The 13,247-nt window shown below is 41.9% G+C and overlaps 1 protein-coding gene and 3 non-coding genes across 7 annotated transcripts; all 4 read right to left on the bottom strand.

Moving 5' to 3' along the window:
• Window positions 1–1,789: 1,789 nt before the first annotated feature.
• Window positions 1,790–12,056, bottom strand: RABGGTB (Rab geranylgeranyltransferase subunit beta). 4 transcript variants are annotated; one of them, XM_055340970.1, is made up of 9 exons: window positions 12,025–12,056; window positions 10,342–10,449; window positions 8,753–8,950; window positions 7,877–7,982; window positions 6,972–7,024; window positions 6,778–6,888; window positions 5,334–5,459; window positions 2,724–2,877; window positions 1,790–2,368 (listed from the first exon to the last, which is right to left on the bottom strand). In XM_055340970.1, the coding sequence occupies exons 1-9, from the start codon at window positions 12,025–12,027 to the stop codon at window positions 2,232–2,234; spliced, it is 996 nt and encodes a 331-aa protein (XP_055196945.1). In that variant the 5' UTR covers window positions 12,028–12,056; the 3' UTR covers window positions 1,790–2,231. The 4 variants fall into 4 exon arrangements, with proteins under 4 accessions (XP_055196945.1, XP_055196947.1, XP_055196944.1 ...); XM_055340972.1 differs by lacking the exon at window positions 12,025–12,056 and adding an exon at window positions 10,999–11,560; XM_055340969.1 differs by lacking the exon at window positions 12,025–12,056 and having other exon boundaries at window positions 10,342–10,939.
• LOC129520346 (small nucleolar RNA SNORD45) lies at window positions 8,541–8,612 on the bottom strand. The gene has a single exon (XR_008666579.1). It is a non-coding gene; the product is annotated as a small nucleolar RNA SNORD45 (small nucleolar RNA).
• On the bottom strand, window positions 9,768–9,849 carry LOC129520347 (small nucleolar RNA SNORD45). The gene has a single exon (XR_008666580.1). It is a non-coding gene; the product is annotated as a small nucleolar RNA SNORD45 (small nucleolar RNA).
• LOC129520348 (small nucleolar RNA SNORD45) lies at window positions 10,654–10,732 on the bottom strand. The gene has a single exon (XR_008666581.1). It is a non-coding gene; the product is annotated as a small nucleolar RNA SNORD45 (small nucleolar RNA).
• Window positions 12,057–13,247: the final 1,191 nt, after the last annotated feature.

The following is a 13,247-nucleotide window of genomic DNA, read 5'->3' as shown; positions in this document are numbered from 1 at the left end:
CCGCACCAAGCTGCCCGGGCAGAGGCCCGACATGTCGGAGCGCGCCCGCGAGCCCTCGCCCGAGCCCTCGCCCTCAGCGGCCGCGCGGGCGTCGCCGCGAAAGGGCGGGAACGCAGTGCGCAGCCGCAGAGCCGGCAGAGCCCGGCGCGCAGGCGCAGCGGGGGCCAGCGTCGCCCCGCCCCCCGCCCGGGCCCCGCCCCCTGCCCCCCGCCCGGGCCCCGCCCCTCACAGCCCGCACCCCCGCGGCAGTCAGCTGTCATCTGACATCGCTCTCCTCAATCTCCAAGGTCACCTGAGTGGAATTCTTCAGAGCCCATCAAGGACCATCCAACGTGGTACACCAGTTATTCCCACAGCACTGTATTTTACCAAAAGTGTTTGGTGCTTTTAGTATTTCCCACACGCCCCCAAACACACTAAGCTGCTTTCTTAAATTTACGCGCTGTCCATCACTGGACACCCAACGCCAATGGCCAATGACGGTGTAAACAAATTCAGTGTTCCGCTCACTTAACAGTTGCTCTTACGGGAAACACAGAAAGGAGCCATTAGCCTCCTACAGCTTAAACATCAACAAGGCGGTTATGACAAGGTATTTGCCCATTAAGCATAGGGCTGTATGCACAGCACCCTAAGGACCAAGTCAAGAACGGAGATCGCTCTCAGATCCCAATTTCTCATGTTGCAGGCACAAATTAATTAGGAAGAGACTATACAAATCCAAACTCTGCAACAAAGGACCTTCAGGAAATTAAGTTCTGCCTACTTGTCTTGAGTATGGATAATACCAACTTCAGAAAAGCTGGGACTGAGAAAATAAGTACTATACTGTACAATACATATCAACCCTACTTCAATTTAAGACCTGAATTCATGCAATCGCTAAATTCTCAATATAGGAGGTGTCTAGAAGAGCATGGTGACTGGATTCCTACATGATGACTGGATTCCTCAAAACACCTTCAAAAAATTCAAATACCATTTAAATAAGATTATGTTCAGGGCACCTGGGTGGCTCAGTCAAGCATCAGCCTTCAGCTCCTGTCATGACCTCCAGTAGAGCCCATGCTGCATCCGGCTCACTGCTCCTTGGGAAGCCTGCTGCTCCCTCTCCCTCCCTCCACCTGCTGCTCCCCCTGCTTGTGCACCCTCTGATAAATAAGATCTCTAAAAATAAAAATAAGGTTATGTTCCATCATCCAATTCCAAACTTTCAGAAATAGTGCAATTCACCCTAAACTCTTTAAATCAGTGAACTATCAAAACAATGGTAGACATTTCAAGAATCTCACGTAAGCATCTCTCAACAATGTTAAAATTGATCTTGGTGAGTGATGTCCAAGTGAACTCTACCCTTCCTGTGGGGTTTGAATTAACCACCCCAAGACCAATAGAGGCAGGACTACCAACTAAGCCAGCCAGGAGCCCCACTAATCATCCTTAAAACTACTAGAGTCATTGCCAACACACTTGAGAAAATTTCGGCTTCTATTTCCAGGAAAATGTTCACTGAACTACTTTATTTTCACCAAAGAATGTAAAACTCTCAGAATACTTCTACTCATTTTAGTCTTTTGGAAAAAAGACTCAAACAATGTTGTGGAAAACTATCAACTCCTATTTCCTTAAAGGCTAACAATTCCCTCGATACTTAACTGGTACATTCTAATATAAAACATTTTTTAAAAACAAGAAATGTAGTCTAGACTGAAGTCCTATTCTAAGATGGTGAAATGAATCATTAAATTAGTGATCAGTTCAGAGTAACCATTAACTTATGAAACAGTCCCAAATTTCAACAGCCATTTATTCTGGTGAATCTTTTAATTCATATATGGATAGGTTTATCATTTTTACCAGTTAACATTCTCATTGATATAGGTCAATTTACATTAACCATTATTGTACGACATGAAAGAAGCACATGGGAAAATCAAGTAGAACACAGGACTTAAACTTTAAGTCAATAGTTTGCTGTTAAGGAAACATACAAATAAATACACTTAAGCAGAAACAAAATACTGTACTCAGGATAACAGCATTGCAGAAAAAATCTAAAGCTGAAGATAAAGATCTTTATTTTACAGTATGTATAATTACATAATTTATTAAAATTAATACAATTCATATACAAAATAGTGACACAGTAGTCATTAAATTTGATAAGCACTTTACAGAAATGTTAAGATGGCAAAACTATACTAAGCATTATCTCTTATCTCCATCAATGTCTAGCTCACTAGTTCAGGCTGAACATTGACTCTCCGAAGCACTTCTTCAGGCATGCAAAAAACAGGACTAACAGGCTTAATCTGTTCTTCTCCCAAAAGTGACAATCCAGCAATTCCAAATAAAGTATGAAAAGGATCTACCTATTTAAAAAATAAGAATTTATAGAGGATTACAAAAACGAAAACTTCTAAAACCCTACTTCTGAACAAATTATATTGGGTTCCATTATATTTTTACTTAAATAATTGCTTAAAATTTTCTGAAATAAAAATGATGGCTTTAAATTGTTTTTTTTAAATACAGAACCTTTACCATACTCTTTTTGACAATTTCTATGAACTTGTTTTATACCCTTATATTCTCCAATAAAAATTAACAGAAAAGTATCCCGCTTTTTTAAGCAATACTTTATCAACCATTTCTAAGTCTGTAAATGCCAGAAAAGTAACTTAAACCAACATAACTATTATATGAACATGTCAGAATTATACTTGCCATGTCTCCTGGTCGGTCTGCAAATCCTCCTGTTTCTTCATCTTGACATGCTAAAATGAAACTTCGCAGTTTCTCTCTATCAATCCAATGAAGCCTTCCAATTATCTTTAGGGAAGCCAACACCCACCACGAATAGCAGACATCTGGTAACTAGAAGACAAAAAACCACAGTTGCCACCATTTTAGTTTCTATTCCAAACATGGGGTGGTGGTGGTGATTAGGGATATACTGACATGCAGTTCAAGATGCTAAAATCCATGAATACAATTACTCAGAATTAAAGATAATCACTGGAAAAAAGACCAAACATTTCAATCCACATCTATGCTAAATGTTCCATAGTTTAGGTACTCAGTGACAACGCTCCCTATACATTGTACCTGCAATGAAACCAAGAAACTGGTGGTTAAAACTCATGAAATCCATGGTGACATATATTGTTTCCCTAAGCAGAGCATTTTCAACAAGTGCTGTCCAGACAGGCATATACTTTCTTAAAAATAATCTAAAGCTTGGCTCCTCAAAACATGGGTCACTTGAGTTTAAAGTTGCAGAGTATCTCATTTTTGATTCAAGAATCATTTCAACAAAATCAATGGGTGAGGGCAGCCCGGGTGGCTCAGTGGTTTAACACCGCCTTCGGCCGAGGGTGTGGTCCTGGTAGACCTGGGATTGAGTCCCGCTTCGTTGGGCTCCCTGCATGGGTCCTGCTTAACCTTCTGCCTGTGCCTGTCTGTCTCTTGAGTAAATAAATAAAATCTTAAAAAAAAAAAAAAAAAATCAATGTGTGATTCACAGGCACATTAAAAGTTGTCCTACCTAAGTGTAGATTCCTGGCAATCCCAAACCTGATCCATTTTCTTTTCTTTTTTTTTTTTTTCTGATCCATTTTCTAAGTGTCGAAAGTTGCCCAGGTTTTTCATTGGACCTTAACTAGCTAGAAAACTACCTGTGGCTATTACATTAAGCAAGCAAAGCTAAAACAAAAATACAATCCCAGATAAAAGCACCACCATGCCATATCATATTCTTGGCCAAGGATCCAGCAGGATACAGCCCTGGAGTCAAACCTAGACTACAACCAAAAGTTTCTTTATAGGTTTAAGTGGCTTTTTAAAAATACAAAGTCTTAAAAAAACACCACCACAGTCTTGTAATAGGAAAATCGTAAGAAATTCAAATGTATCCATATAATTTTACTGAAACACAGGTATGCTCACTGGTTTCTTATGGTCTATGGCACCATCTGCTCTTCAGGATAGTTATGTACTTGCCAACAAGATACTATGTTCTACAGAGCTGAAAACATTTACTACCTGGCCTTTTACAGACCCAATTTAGAACATTAATATGTGAGAGCTAAAGAGAACTGCAGACTTGGAAAGGAAGGTTTAATTTCCTTTTCTCCAAATCAAAGTGTCAAAATTGGGTTTTTCTAAAAAAACTTAGTAAGCATTTTAAATAAAAATTTTGTGACATAATTTTTAAAAAATCATTGATTTGGTAAATTGTCCTTTCACATCCATGAGGAGACATGGAGATTTCTGTACAAGATACATGTGTTCATTCAATAGTACTTTTGGGGTCCCAAATGTAAATAAAGCTTTTAATGTAGGACTGATTTCTTCCTGGTATAGGTCTAGAACTAAATGTTCAAAGAAATAGCTCCGTTTCATTTTTTTTAAGGCCTCTAAAAACATTTATTGTCTTATTAGGGACTAAACGAAGAAACAAGTTCCCAGGCTGATCCTTCAGCTTTCCTAAGTCCATATGGTCATGGTTCATGGTTCAAAAGTAGCATGTATCCAGGGTGGGGTAGGGAGGACAGCATCATTCTGGAAGTGCCCACCACCATAGATCTCCATCTCTGCTCTGGGGTGTGTCCAGAGCTGGATGGATGTGGCTAAGAGCCAGCCACGGCAGGTAGCTGTCCAGTGTTCTGTAGTGCCCTGTTCTCTGGAGGCTGACTGAGACTTCTGGCTGGTGGATGATGGCTCCTACGCAGAAAGGTCTAAATCTGTTTCCAAAGTGTTCTGAGCTCTAGATGAGTGGCTGTGTTGAGAGCAGGTCCGGCTCAGTAGCCCAGACTAGAAAGTAGTTCCCAGTTGAAATATATACTGTCCCACCAGGGCTTCTCCAGCTTAGGGTAGAAAGGGAGCAGCCATGGCCCCAAATCTTTTGAGCTCAGAGGCAAAGACAGTGGGCACCACCACTTCTGCAGACTCCCAAGCCTTCTTCACACAGTGGCAAATTTTTATAAACTTTAAAAATTCAAACTATGTCTGAATACAAATATAAATAAAGCTAAGAGCATTTGCCATTTTTTTGGTTTTCCTTCAGATAACTCCAGATGCTACTTCAGGACAGGAAGATTAGAAGACAGCTTTGTCATAAAAAGAGCTATCAGAAGGTAGCAAACCCATCTTTGCCTCAAGAGTCTTTTAAGTATCTCCACTCTAGTTGTATTACTTTCGCCCAGGGCATTTTTTAGGAAGTACAACTGAAAAATTGCAATGAGGGGAGGGGCAAAAGCACATTATCAGTTTACAAGAAGCTATTGGAATTATAAAGCTATTAGAACACAGTGTATCTTATGAAACAATACCTTCTCGGGCCTTCCATTGAGTCCACCTGATGGTAACTGTCGTTCACAAAGCCACCAACCGAGTAAATCAGAATTTACTTGATGCAACTGGCTAGTAATAGCCAGAAATCCTGTGCAACAATAGATCTAAAATTACAGACATAAAGTATATGTGTATAATAATTTTTCAATTGTAATAGTGATAAAAACTACTCAATTAAAATGCCATTCTATGTCTAAAAATCTGCTATTAACAAGTCAGAATTACAAACATAACTATCTGAACAAATCCAAACATACTAATTCTAGGATCCAAATCTGCAATGAAATTCTACTGTCAACATTTCCTCATGGCTAAAAGCAAAGTTTTTTAAAAAGGTTTCCGGGGCGCCTGGGTGGCTCAGTCGGTAAATGTCTGCCTGCCTTTAGCTCGGGTCATGATCCTAGAGTCCTGGGATCAAGCCCCAAGTCAGGGTCCCCCTGCTCCTGCTCTGTCAAATAAATAAAATCTTAAAAAAAAAGTTTTTTGTTTTTTTTTTGTTTGTTTTTTTTTTTAAGTAATCTCTCCACACCCTACATGGAGCCTTGAATTTGCAACTTCAAGATCAAGAGTCTCATGCTCTACTTACAGTGCCAGCCAGGTGGCTCTTAAAGCAAATTTTATTTTACCTTTTACATATACAATATAGAATAGTACAAATACTATTTATCTCTCTAGCATAAGCAAATAAGTGTTCAGGATAGGTAGGGAACAGAATGTTCCATCTACTTAAAAACTAATGGTCCTCTATGGTAGAGACCTTTGATAATCTTCAAGCAAGTGCCAATAGAGGAAACTTAATTTTGTTAAAAAAAAAAAAAAAAAAAAACTAATGGAAAATAGGAACATCTGGATGGCTCAGTTGGAGTACAGAACTTGATCCCAGAGTTGTTGAGTTTGAGCCCTATGTCGGATGTACAGATTACTTAAATAAAACTTGGGGGGGCAGGGCGAGGGAGTGACTAATGGAAAATAAAAACATCTCTTTTCTAAAAGATTTTATTTATTCATGAGAAACACAGAGAGAAGAGAGAGCCAGATACACAGGTAGAGGCAGGCTCCACGCAGGGAGCCCAATGTAGGACTCGATCCGGGACCCTGGGATCATGCGGAGCCAAAGGCAGGTGCTCAACAGCTGAACCACCTGGACATCCCAAAAAATGTTATCTTTCATGGTAACAAATCTACTTAGGTTTGCCTGGGCCAAAAGCTTCCACCAACAGGTATATAAAACATGCTACTGTAAAAATGCCTTCCTTTATCTGCATTTAAGCAATTCTTACATAACGTCTCATGTTACGTTAATTTTAATTAACTTCATTCATATATAACAGACACCCAAACTGCTTTTAATGTATTTTCCCAGTTTACCACACTACTTATCCCTTCAAAACTGACATATTTTAATCTGCATTAATAAATTACCTGCCCAGCGTGGGATTCAGAACCTGGCCTGCAACCAAATCCACCATCAAAGTTCATACACGATAAAACAAATTCAATTGCCTTTTCCACATTAATAGCATCTAGCTTCCCCTACAAACAGAAAAAATAAGCCTACTGAATTCCAAAATAATCACAGGCACTTTAAGTATTCCAATACAATATTCAAAACTTACCAACAGAGCCAAGGTTGCCACCGCACAAAAAGAGAATCTTGTATCTATTTCTCCTAAAAGAAAAAGGAATCAAATGAAAACTAAGTGCTCCCAGAGGTATCTGATCTTAGTATTAGTACATAATGCCAGTTAACTAAAAACAAACTGTACAACTACCATGGTTAAACTTCCAAGAGTTCAAGCTTAACATTTACTTTTAAATCGCCAGGAGGAAAGCGAAATCACAAGTAAATGACTTCTAAGAAAATCAAGAACTAGAAAATTGTCAAAAATACAGCAAATTATCTTAAGTTGCTTAGAGCATCCAAAAGGGAAAATAACACAGAACCAAAAGGACTATTCAATTTCTAAGAGGACAATAAACTTACCCTATTACATAAAAGTAGATTTTCACATCCCATGAAGCAGCTGGTCTCTCCGGCCTGCACTGTATTCAGCCCTAAAGCAGAGATTATCTACATTTATCAAGTATAGTACTATTCCCTCCCTCCACTCAAATATCTAGTAAGTTTGTAAAGTTTTTTGAGTATTTCTCCCTTGTCAGTAGTTTGTGTAAAAAAAAAAAAAAAGAAAGAAAGAAAAGAAAAAAAAAACTTTACAAAGCCACCAAATATTGGGGGAAAAAATTTCACCTACCTCATCTCTTAGACTGGCCCCCTCTGTTCCAGTTCTCCTGTATGCTGATATAACTAGCACAGTGCATGCTGGAACTTCCAGCAGACCATTTAACTTCAGTAAGACCAGCTGCTTAGTGGGACCTGAAAAGATCAAAAACTTAAAAATCTCCTTATAATTATTAGCAAAGCCTCCTTAAAAACTTCCAACAACCCTTATCACACCAATAAACACCAAAACAGAGATTCTAATATTGGTATTCTGAGTAGCATGGATTAGATGGACATTACCCCATATATCTCCAGCAAAAGAACCGTCTTCTTTCTGTAGACTCTGAACATATTCCACAACTTTATTTACATCAATAACATTAATACTATCATACAGAGTAAGAATCTGTAATAAAAAAAATAAGTAAATACGTCAACAGTGCTAAGTTTGTTCTGATTTTCAACTACCTTTTCAATCTTCAAGCGTAACTTTGTTCATACTATGAACTTTTTAGAAACGTGCAGACTTTCTACTTTGCCACAGTATCAACCCAAACCAGTAACATAAATCATTTATTTCCTACATATAAATTGTAACTTAGCATCGTTTGCAATGCTTTTATATTTTACTAACTTACAGGTACTGAAGTAGACTTTAAAACCATAATTCTGGGGCAGCCCGGGTGTCTCAGCGGTTTAGCGCTGCCTTCAACCCAAGGGCCTGATCCTCGAGACCCGGGATGGAGTCTCACGTCAGTCTCCCTACATGGAGCCTGGTGCTTGTGTCCCTGCCTGTCTCTCATGAATAAATAAAATCTTTAAAAAAAAAAAAAAAAAAAGCATTCTTAAAAGAAACAAACATACATAATTCTGGATCTTCACTATTATCAAAATTAAAACATTTAACTCCACTTGGTGATTTTCAAATTATTTATATATACTGAAAATAAACATTTTACCATTCAAGGTCTCAGTGTAATCTTACAATTGACATCAACTTTGGATTCAGCTAATACATGCCATCACATCATTGACCTTGTAGAATACAGGCTTTGTTTGAAAAGATTAGGTAAACTTTTTGACATTAATTTTGTCACGTTACTAATACACAATTCAATTTCTCCATTCTCAGGTATGAGAATACAGCAAGACTGCTAAATCTTAGGAAGTATTTACCTGGACAGCACTTAGAGTGTACAAAAGATGGGGGTCATGTCCAATACTAGCACTTATTCCACCACACTCATGTTGACATGACTTAATGAAGGTCAGAATTTCTTCTCTATTCATCCGATGTAGTTGTCCCATCAGATCCATCACAGTCAGACCCCAATAGATCCCACTCATTCTCAAATATTCAGACATACAGTATTCCTGAAATACACAATTACTTCAATGTGCCAGTTTGAATCGATGCAGGGTCAAAGTGATAAAACACATAAAACTAGCCACACTGTTTAATTCAATTGATCCTAACATCAGTATTTATTCTAAATTTGTGTCTCTCAAATTTGGGGATATGGGGAGTAGTATCAGAGATGCAGATAATAAACACATCTGTCAATGACCAGACAAATAGGACTTTAATTCCTAAGAGCCAACCAGAAGTAGAAGTCAAAAATATACCAACTTTTCTCAAGTTTGGGGAGAAAGTATTTTCTTTCAGAGTATCCACATCATATTATTAGACATCCATCCTACTAATATATGGACTATGGACACAGCCTCATCTACTACCTATTAGTAATCATACAACCTCTTGAAAACCAAAATGGCCATGGTATGCAGAAGTCAGACATAAAAACGGATACAGAGACTAGTCCAGAAATAAATTTTTGCTAGTCCCATGTTAAGGTTTTCAATCAGGTGAATAGTCTCAATAGTTTGCTGTGAACCCATATTCTCGGTTTAGTCAATCAGCTGGTGAGCACTAGATAAAAAAGGCAGGGATAGGTCAAGACTTAACCCTTTAACTAAACATCCAGGGAAAAAACAAACATGGTCCTAACAACTCCATCAAGGTTATGGGAATTCAACAAGTCACAAATTCATCAATACCAGAGGTTTCCCAACATGGTAAATTAACCCAGTTGTTTAGATACTACAAGGAAAAATACTGACTTTCAGCTTCATTACTTTTTTTCTAAGAATGTCCCAGAGAAGAAGTTTGAACTGAGGGTAAAACTTTTTCAAGGTCTCAGCGTAATTCTAGAGCTTGTGTTATCACACATCAGCCGTTTAGTCAGGTAATACATGCCAACACATCACTGACCTTGCAAGTAATACCTCAGCTACCTACAAAAGTACAGGCCTCTTCTGTAGCTCAAACCTCTTTTAAGAATCTGGGCAGATGGGGAATCTACTCTGTCTTGCAAAGCCTCTAGGATCCATGGCTAATTCTGATAAACCCTCAACCCCAGGTGGCCAAAGCTACAAGCACTGCACTTGAAGGATCTTCAGTCCTTGGCAAGCAAGAGTTAGTTTAAAAAACAACAACAACAACAACAACAACACATGGACCGTAGGGCAGCCTGGGTAGCTCAGCGGTTTAGTGCTGCCTTCGGCCCAGGGTCTGATCCTGGATGGGGACCCAGGATCAAGTCTCACGTAGGGCTCCCCGCATGGAGCCTGCTTCTCTGCCTCTCATGAATAGATAAATAAAATCTTAAAAAAAAAAAAAAAACCATGGGCCACACATACAGACCTACTTACTGTTCGTGCACTCACTTCTTCAAAATAAACTTTCAACATGAACTCATACGTACATAATCATCTTTCTTGGAGCCATAGGACGCGATATAATCCGCATGCTTCTCTAACAGCAGCGTGTCAGGTGCATCCGACTTGATGATAACATCCTTCTGCGGTGTGCCCTTTCCAAATAAAAAGCAGGGACTTAATAACTTTTCCTCTTTTAATGCCTGACCCCAGTGCACATACCCAATACACATCATAACTTTTTTCACTCGGATCCCATCTTGCCACACGCCAACCAATTTTCTGTTTGAAAAGCCGGCACCTCATCTGCCTCGAAGCAACCTGAGCCCTGAAGCTCCTGCAAAGATTCGGGTATTTCTCAGGTCTCAGAGTAATTCTAGAGCTGAAGGAGTAATCACCAACTGCAGATTCAGAATACATGCCAGCTCATCATCGACCCAAGACCATTTTCACCCTCCTCTGCGGCTGCTTCTCTCTCACTTAAGAGTCCTAGTGGGGGATCCCTGGGTGGCGCAGCGGTTTAGCGCCTGCCTTTGGCCCAGGGCGCGATCCTGGAGACCAGGGATCGAATCCCACGTTGGGCTTCCGGTGCATGGAGCCTGCTTCTCCCTCTGCCTGTGTCTCTGCCTCTCTGTGTGTGACTATCATAAATAGTAATTCAAAAAAAAAAAAAAAAAAAGAGTCCTAGTAAAATCAACACACACCAAAAAGGACGTCCGAGCTTCCCAGTTGAGGACGACCTAAAAGCTTGCACGCCGCACCAAGTGGCAACCCTACAATCAGATCGTGGCCAGCCCAGGATTTACAGTCCAGTTCTCTGGGGACCGTTCTACGGATCCTCGCCTATTCGGTTCATGCTCAAGCTCCTCGGGCCTCCTCGCCCCCAGCTTTTAGTCTTCATTTCTTCGTGTGCAACAAGCCTTCCCGGAAACCAGGCTGCTGCTCTGCGGCCGCCCGCTCACTTCTCATCCTAGCTCCCTGTGATAGAGGCAGCAGTTCACTCCCTGCAAGTGCATCATGACGACCACCGAGAAAAGAGAATCTGGGGGATTGCCATCGGATCCCGTTTAAAATGTACTGCACGGGGACGCCCGGGTGGCTCAGCGGTTGAGCACCTGCCTTCGACCCAGGTCGTGACCCCTGGGGTCCTGGGATCGAGTTCCACGTTGGGCTCCCTGCGTGGGGCCTGCTTCTCCCTCTGCCTGTGTGTCTCTGTGTGTGTGTGTGTCATGAATAAAAAAAAGTAATAATAATAAAATTTAAAAATAATAAATAAGATAAAATTTACCGCATCTTCAAAGACCGTACCGGTGAGGACTCTGTAGATTCTGAGCCCACAAACACATAGGAAAAAAAATTTTTAATTAAAAAATTAAAAAATAAAAAAAGAGCAGCAGCACCGACTGCCCAAGGCTGTTCTTTTCTTTTTTTTTTTTTTCTTCTTTTTTTTTTGAGTTAAGAAATCGGGCCGGCGAATCTTGAGGCCTGCCTGTTAGGAGGAAGCCTAGATAAAATTAGAGGCCGCGAGGTCCGCAGGAATCGCTGAGTAATACTTCACCCTCCCTGTGCCCAGAAAAAAGAAAAAAAAAAAAAAAAAAGCAAGTTCCAAGGCCCGCGCCTCCCCCGACCGCTCCCCGACACTCGCTCAACCACCCTCAGTCAGGGACCGGCCGCGCGGCCCGCGGCAGCCACACCGCCCCGGCAGCGCCGCGCGGCACCACCTCACTCACCATGACTGAGACCGGAAAGAGAACTCGGGCGCGCTCCGCGGCGGATTTAGGCGGCGCGCGCCTGCGCAGAAAGCTCCCGCCGGGGCCCTCGCGGGCAGCGGCATAGCTGACCGCGCTCCCGCCTGCAGCAAGGAGCGGCTGCGCGGCTGCCCGAGGACCCCGCCGGCTGCGCGGGGCTGTCCTCGCCGCCTGAGCGCAAATCCTCGGGCACCTGCCTCCGTCCGCCTCGTGGTGTCCCCGCGCCCTTGAGCCGTCGCGAAGTCTTAAGCGATGTTTAAGGGCCTGAATGGCCTTTAAAAAGATAAATAAATAAATTTGTTCTTGAGGCCCCTCGTGACTCCGAAGATCTGCAGTGGGTGGTAATTAGGGGGATTTTTGCACGCAAGGAATTGTTCGATAAGCCCAATAACTTCGATTTTTCTCGGCCCCGGCTGCGGCTGTCCCCGCCCCCCCCCCGCCCGCTCCCTCCGTGTGTGCCTCGAGGGCTACGACCTGCACGTGTTGTGGATTGCTTTCTGCAAAAGAAACACCCGCGTGCTTTCCGCGAGCTTTCCGCGCAATTCGGGTTTGCTGGGCGTGTAGGTGAGCCGTCTTCCTAGGTGCCCCCTTCGGGCTTTTCCCACGCCTGCATTCTGAGCACCTGTCGGGACACCTGGCCACCCCGCCCCCTGACCCTTGGTGTGCGCTCACCTTTATGGGCCGGACGCACTGGCCTATAGGGACCATCAGTAACGAAAAGAGTGTTGGATCTGCTATGATGATAGATCTCTCTCTCTCTCTCTCTTTTTTTTTTCCTCCCTGTAACTCTGTGATTGTTCCATTTATAGTTTGAGGCCACTTTATTAAATGCGTGCAAGTTGGGGATCCCTGGGTGGCTCAGCAGTTGAGCGCCTGCCTTTGACCCAGGTCATGACCCTGGAGACCCGGGATCGAATCCCACATCGGGCTCCCTGCATGGAGCCTGCTTCTCCCTCTGCCTGTGTCTCTGCCTCTCTCTCTCTGTGACTATCATAAGCAAAAAAAAAAAAAAAAAAAAAAAAACACATGAAAGAGAGTGCCACTGTCAGACAAAATATCTAGAACTGAACATCTCTCCCTGACTTTCCCACAAACAATTTCTACATCTAAACCGCCTCGTTGGGATCCCTGGGTGGCGCCGCGGTTTGGCGCCTGCCTTTGGCCCAGGGCGCGATCCTGGAGACCCGGGATCGAATCCCACGTCG

Source organism: Nyctereutes procyonoides, unplaced genomic scaffold, assembly GCF_905146905.1.
Source record: "Nyctereutes procyonoides isolate TBG_1078 unplaced genomic scaffold, NYPRO_anot_genome, whole genome shotgun sequence".
NCBI lineage: Eukaryota > Metazoa > Chordata > Mammalia > Carnivora > Canidae > Nyctereutes > Nyctereutes procyonoides.
This window is presented reverse-complemented; position numbering and strand designations above follow the sequence as displayed.

What these genes read in the sequence shown, in the direction of transcription:
- RABGGTB (XM_055340969.1), bottom strand. Translation starts at nt 10,530, where the DNA reads ATGATGTGTATTGGGTATGTGCACTGGGGTCAGGCATTAAAAGAGGAA. An exon ending in ACACTCTAAGTGCTGTCCAG is followed by an intron (nt 7,983 to 8,752) that starts GTAAATACTTCC and finishes TTTTTATTACAG; the next exon opens with ATTCTTACTCTGTATGATAG. An exon ending in CTGAATCCCACGCTGGGCAG is followed by an intron (nt 5,460 to 6,777) that starts GTAATTTATTAA and finishes CTGTAATTTTAG; the next exon opens with ATCTATTGTTGCACAGGATT.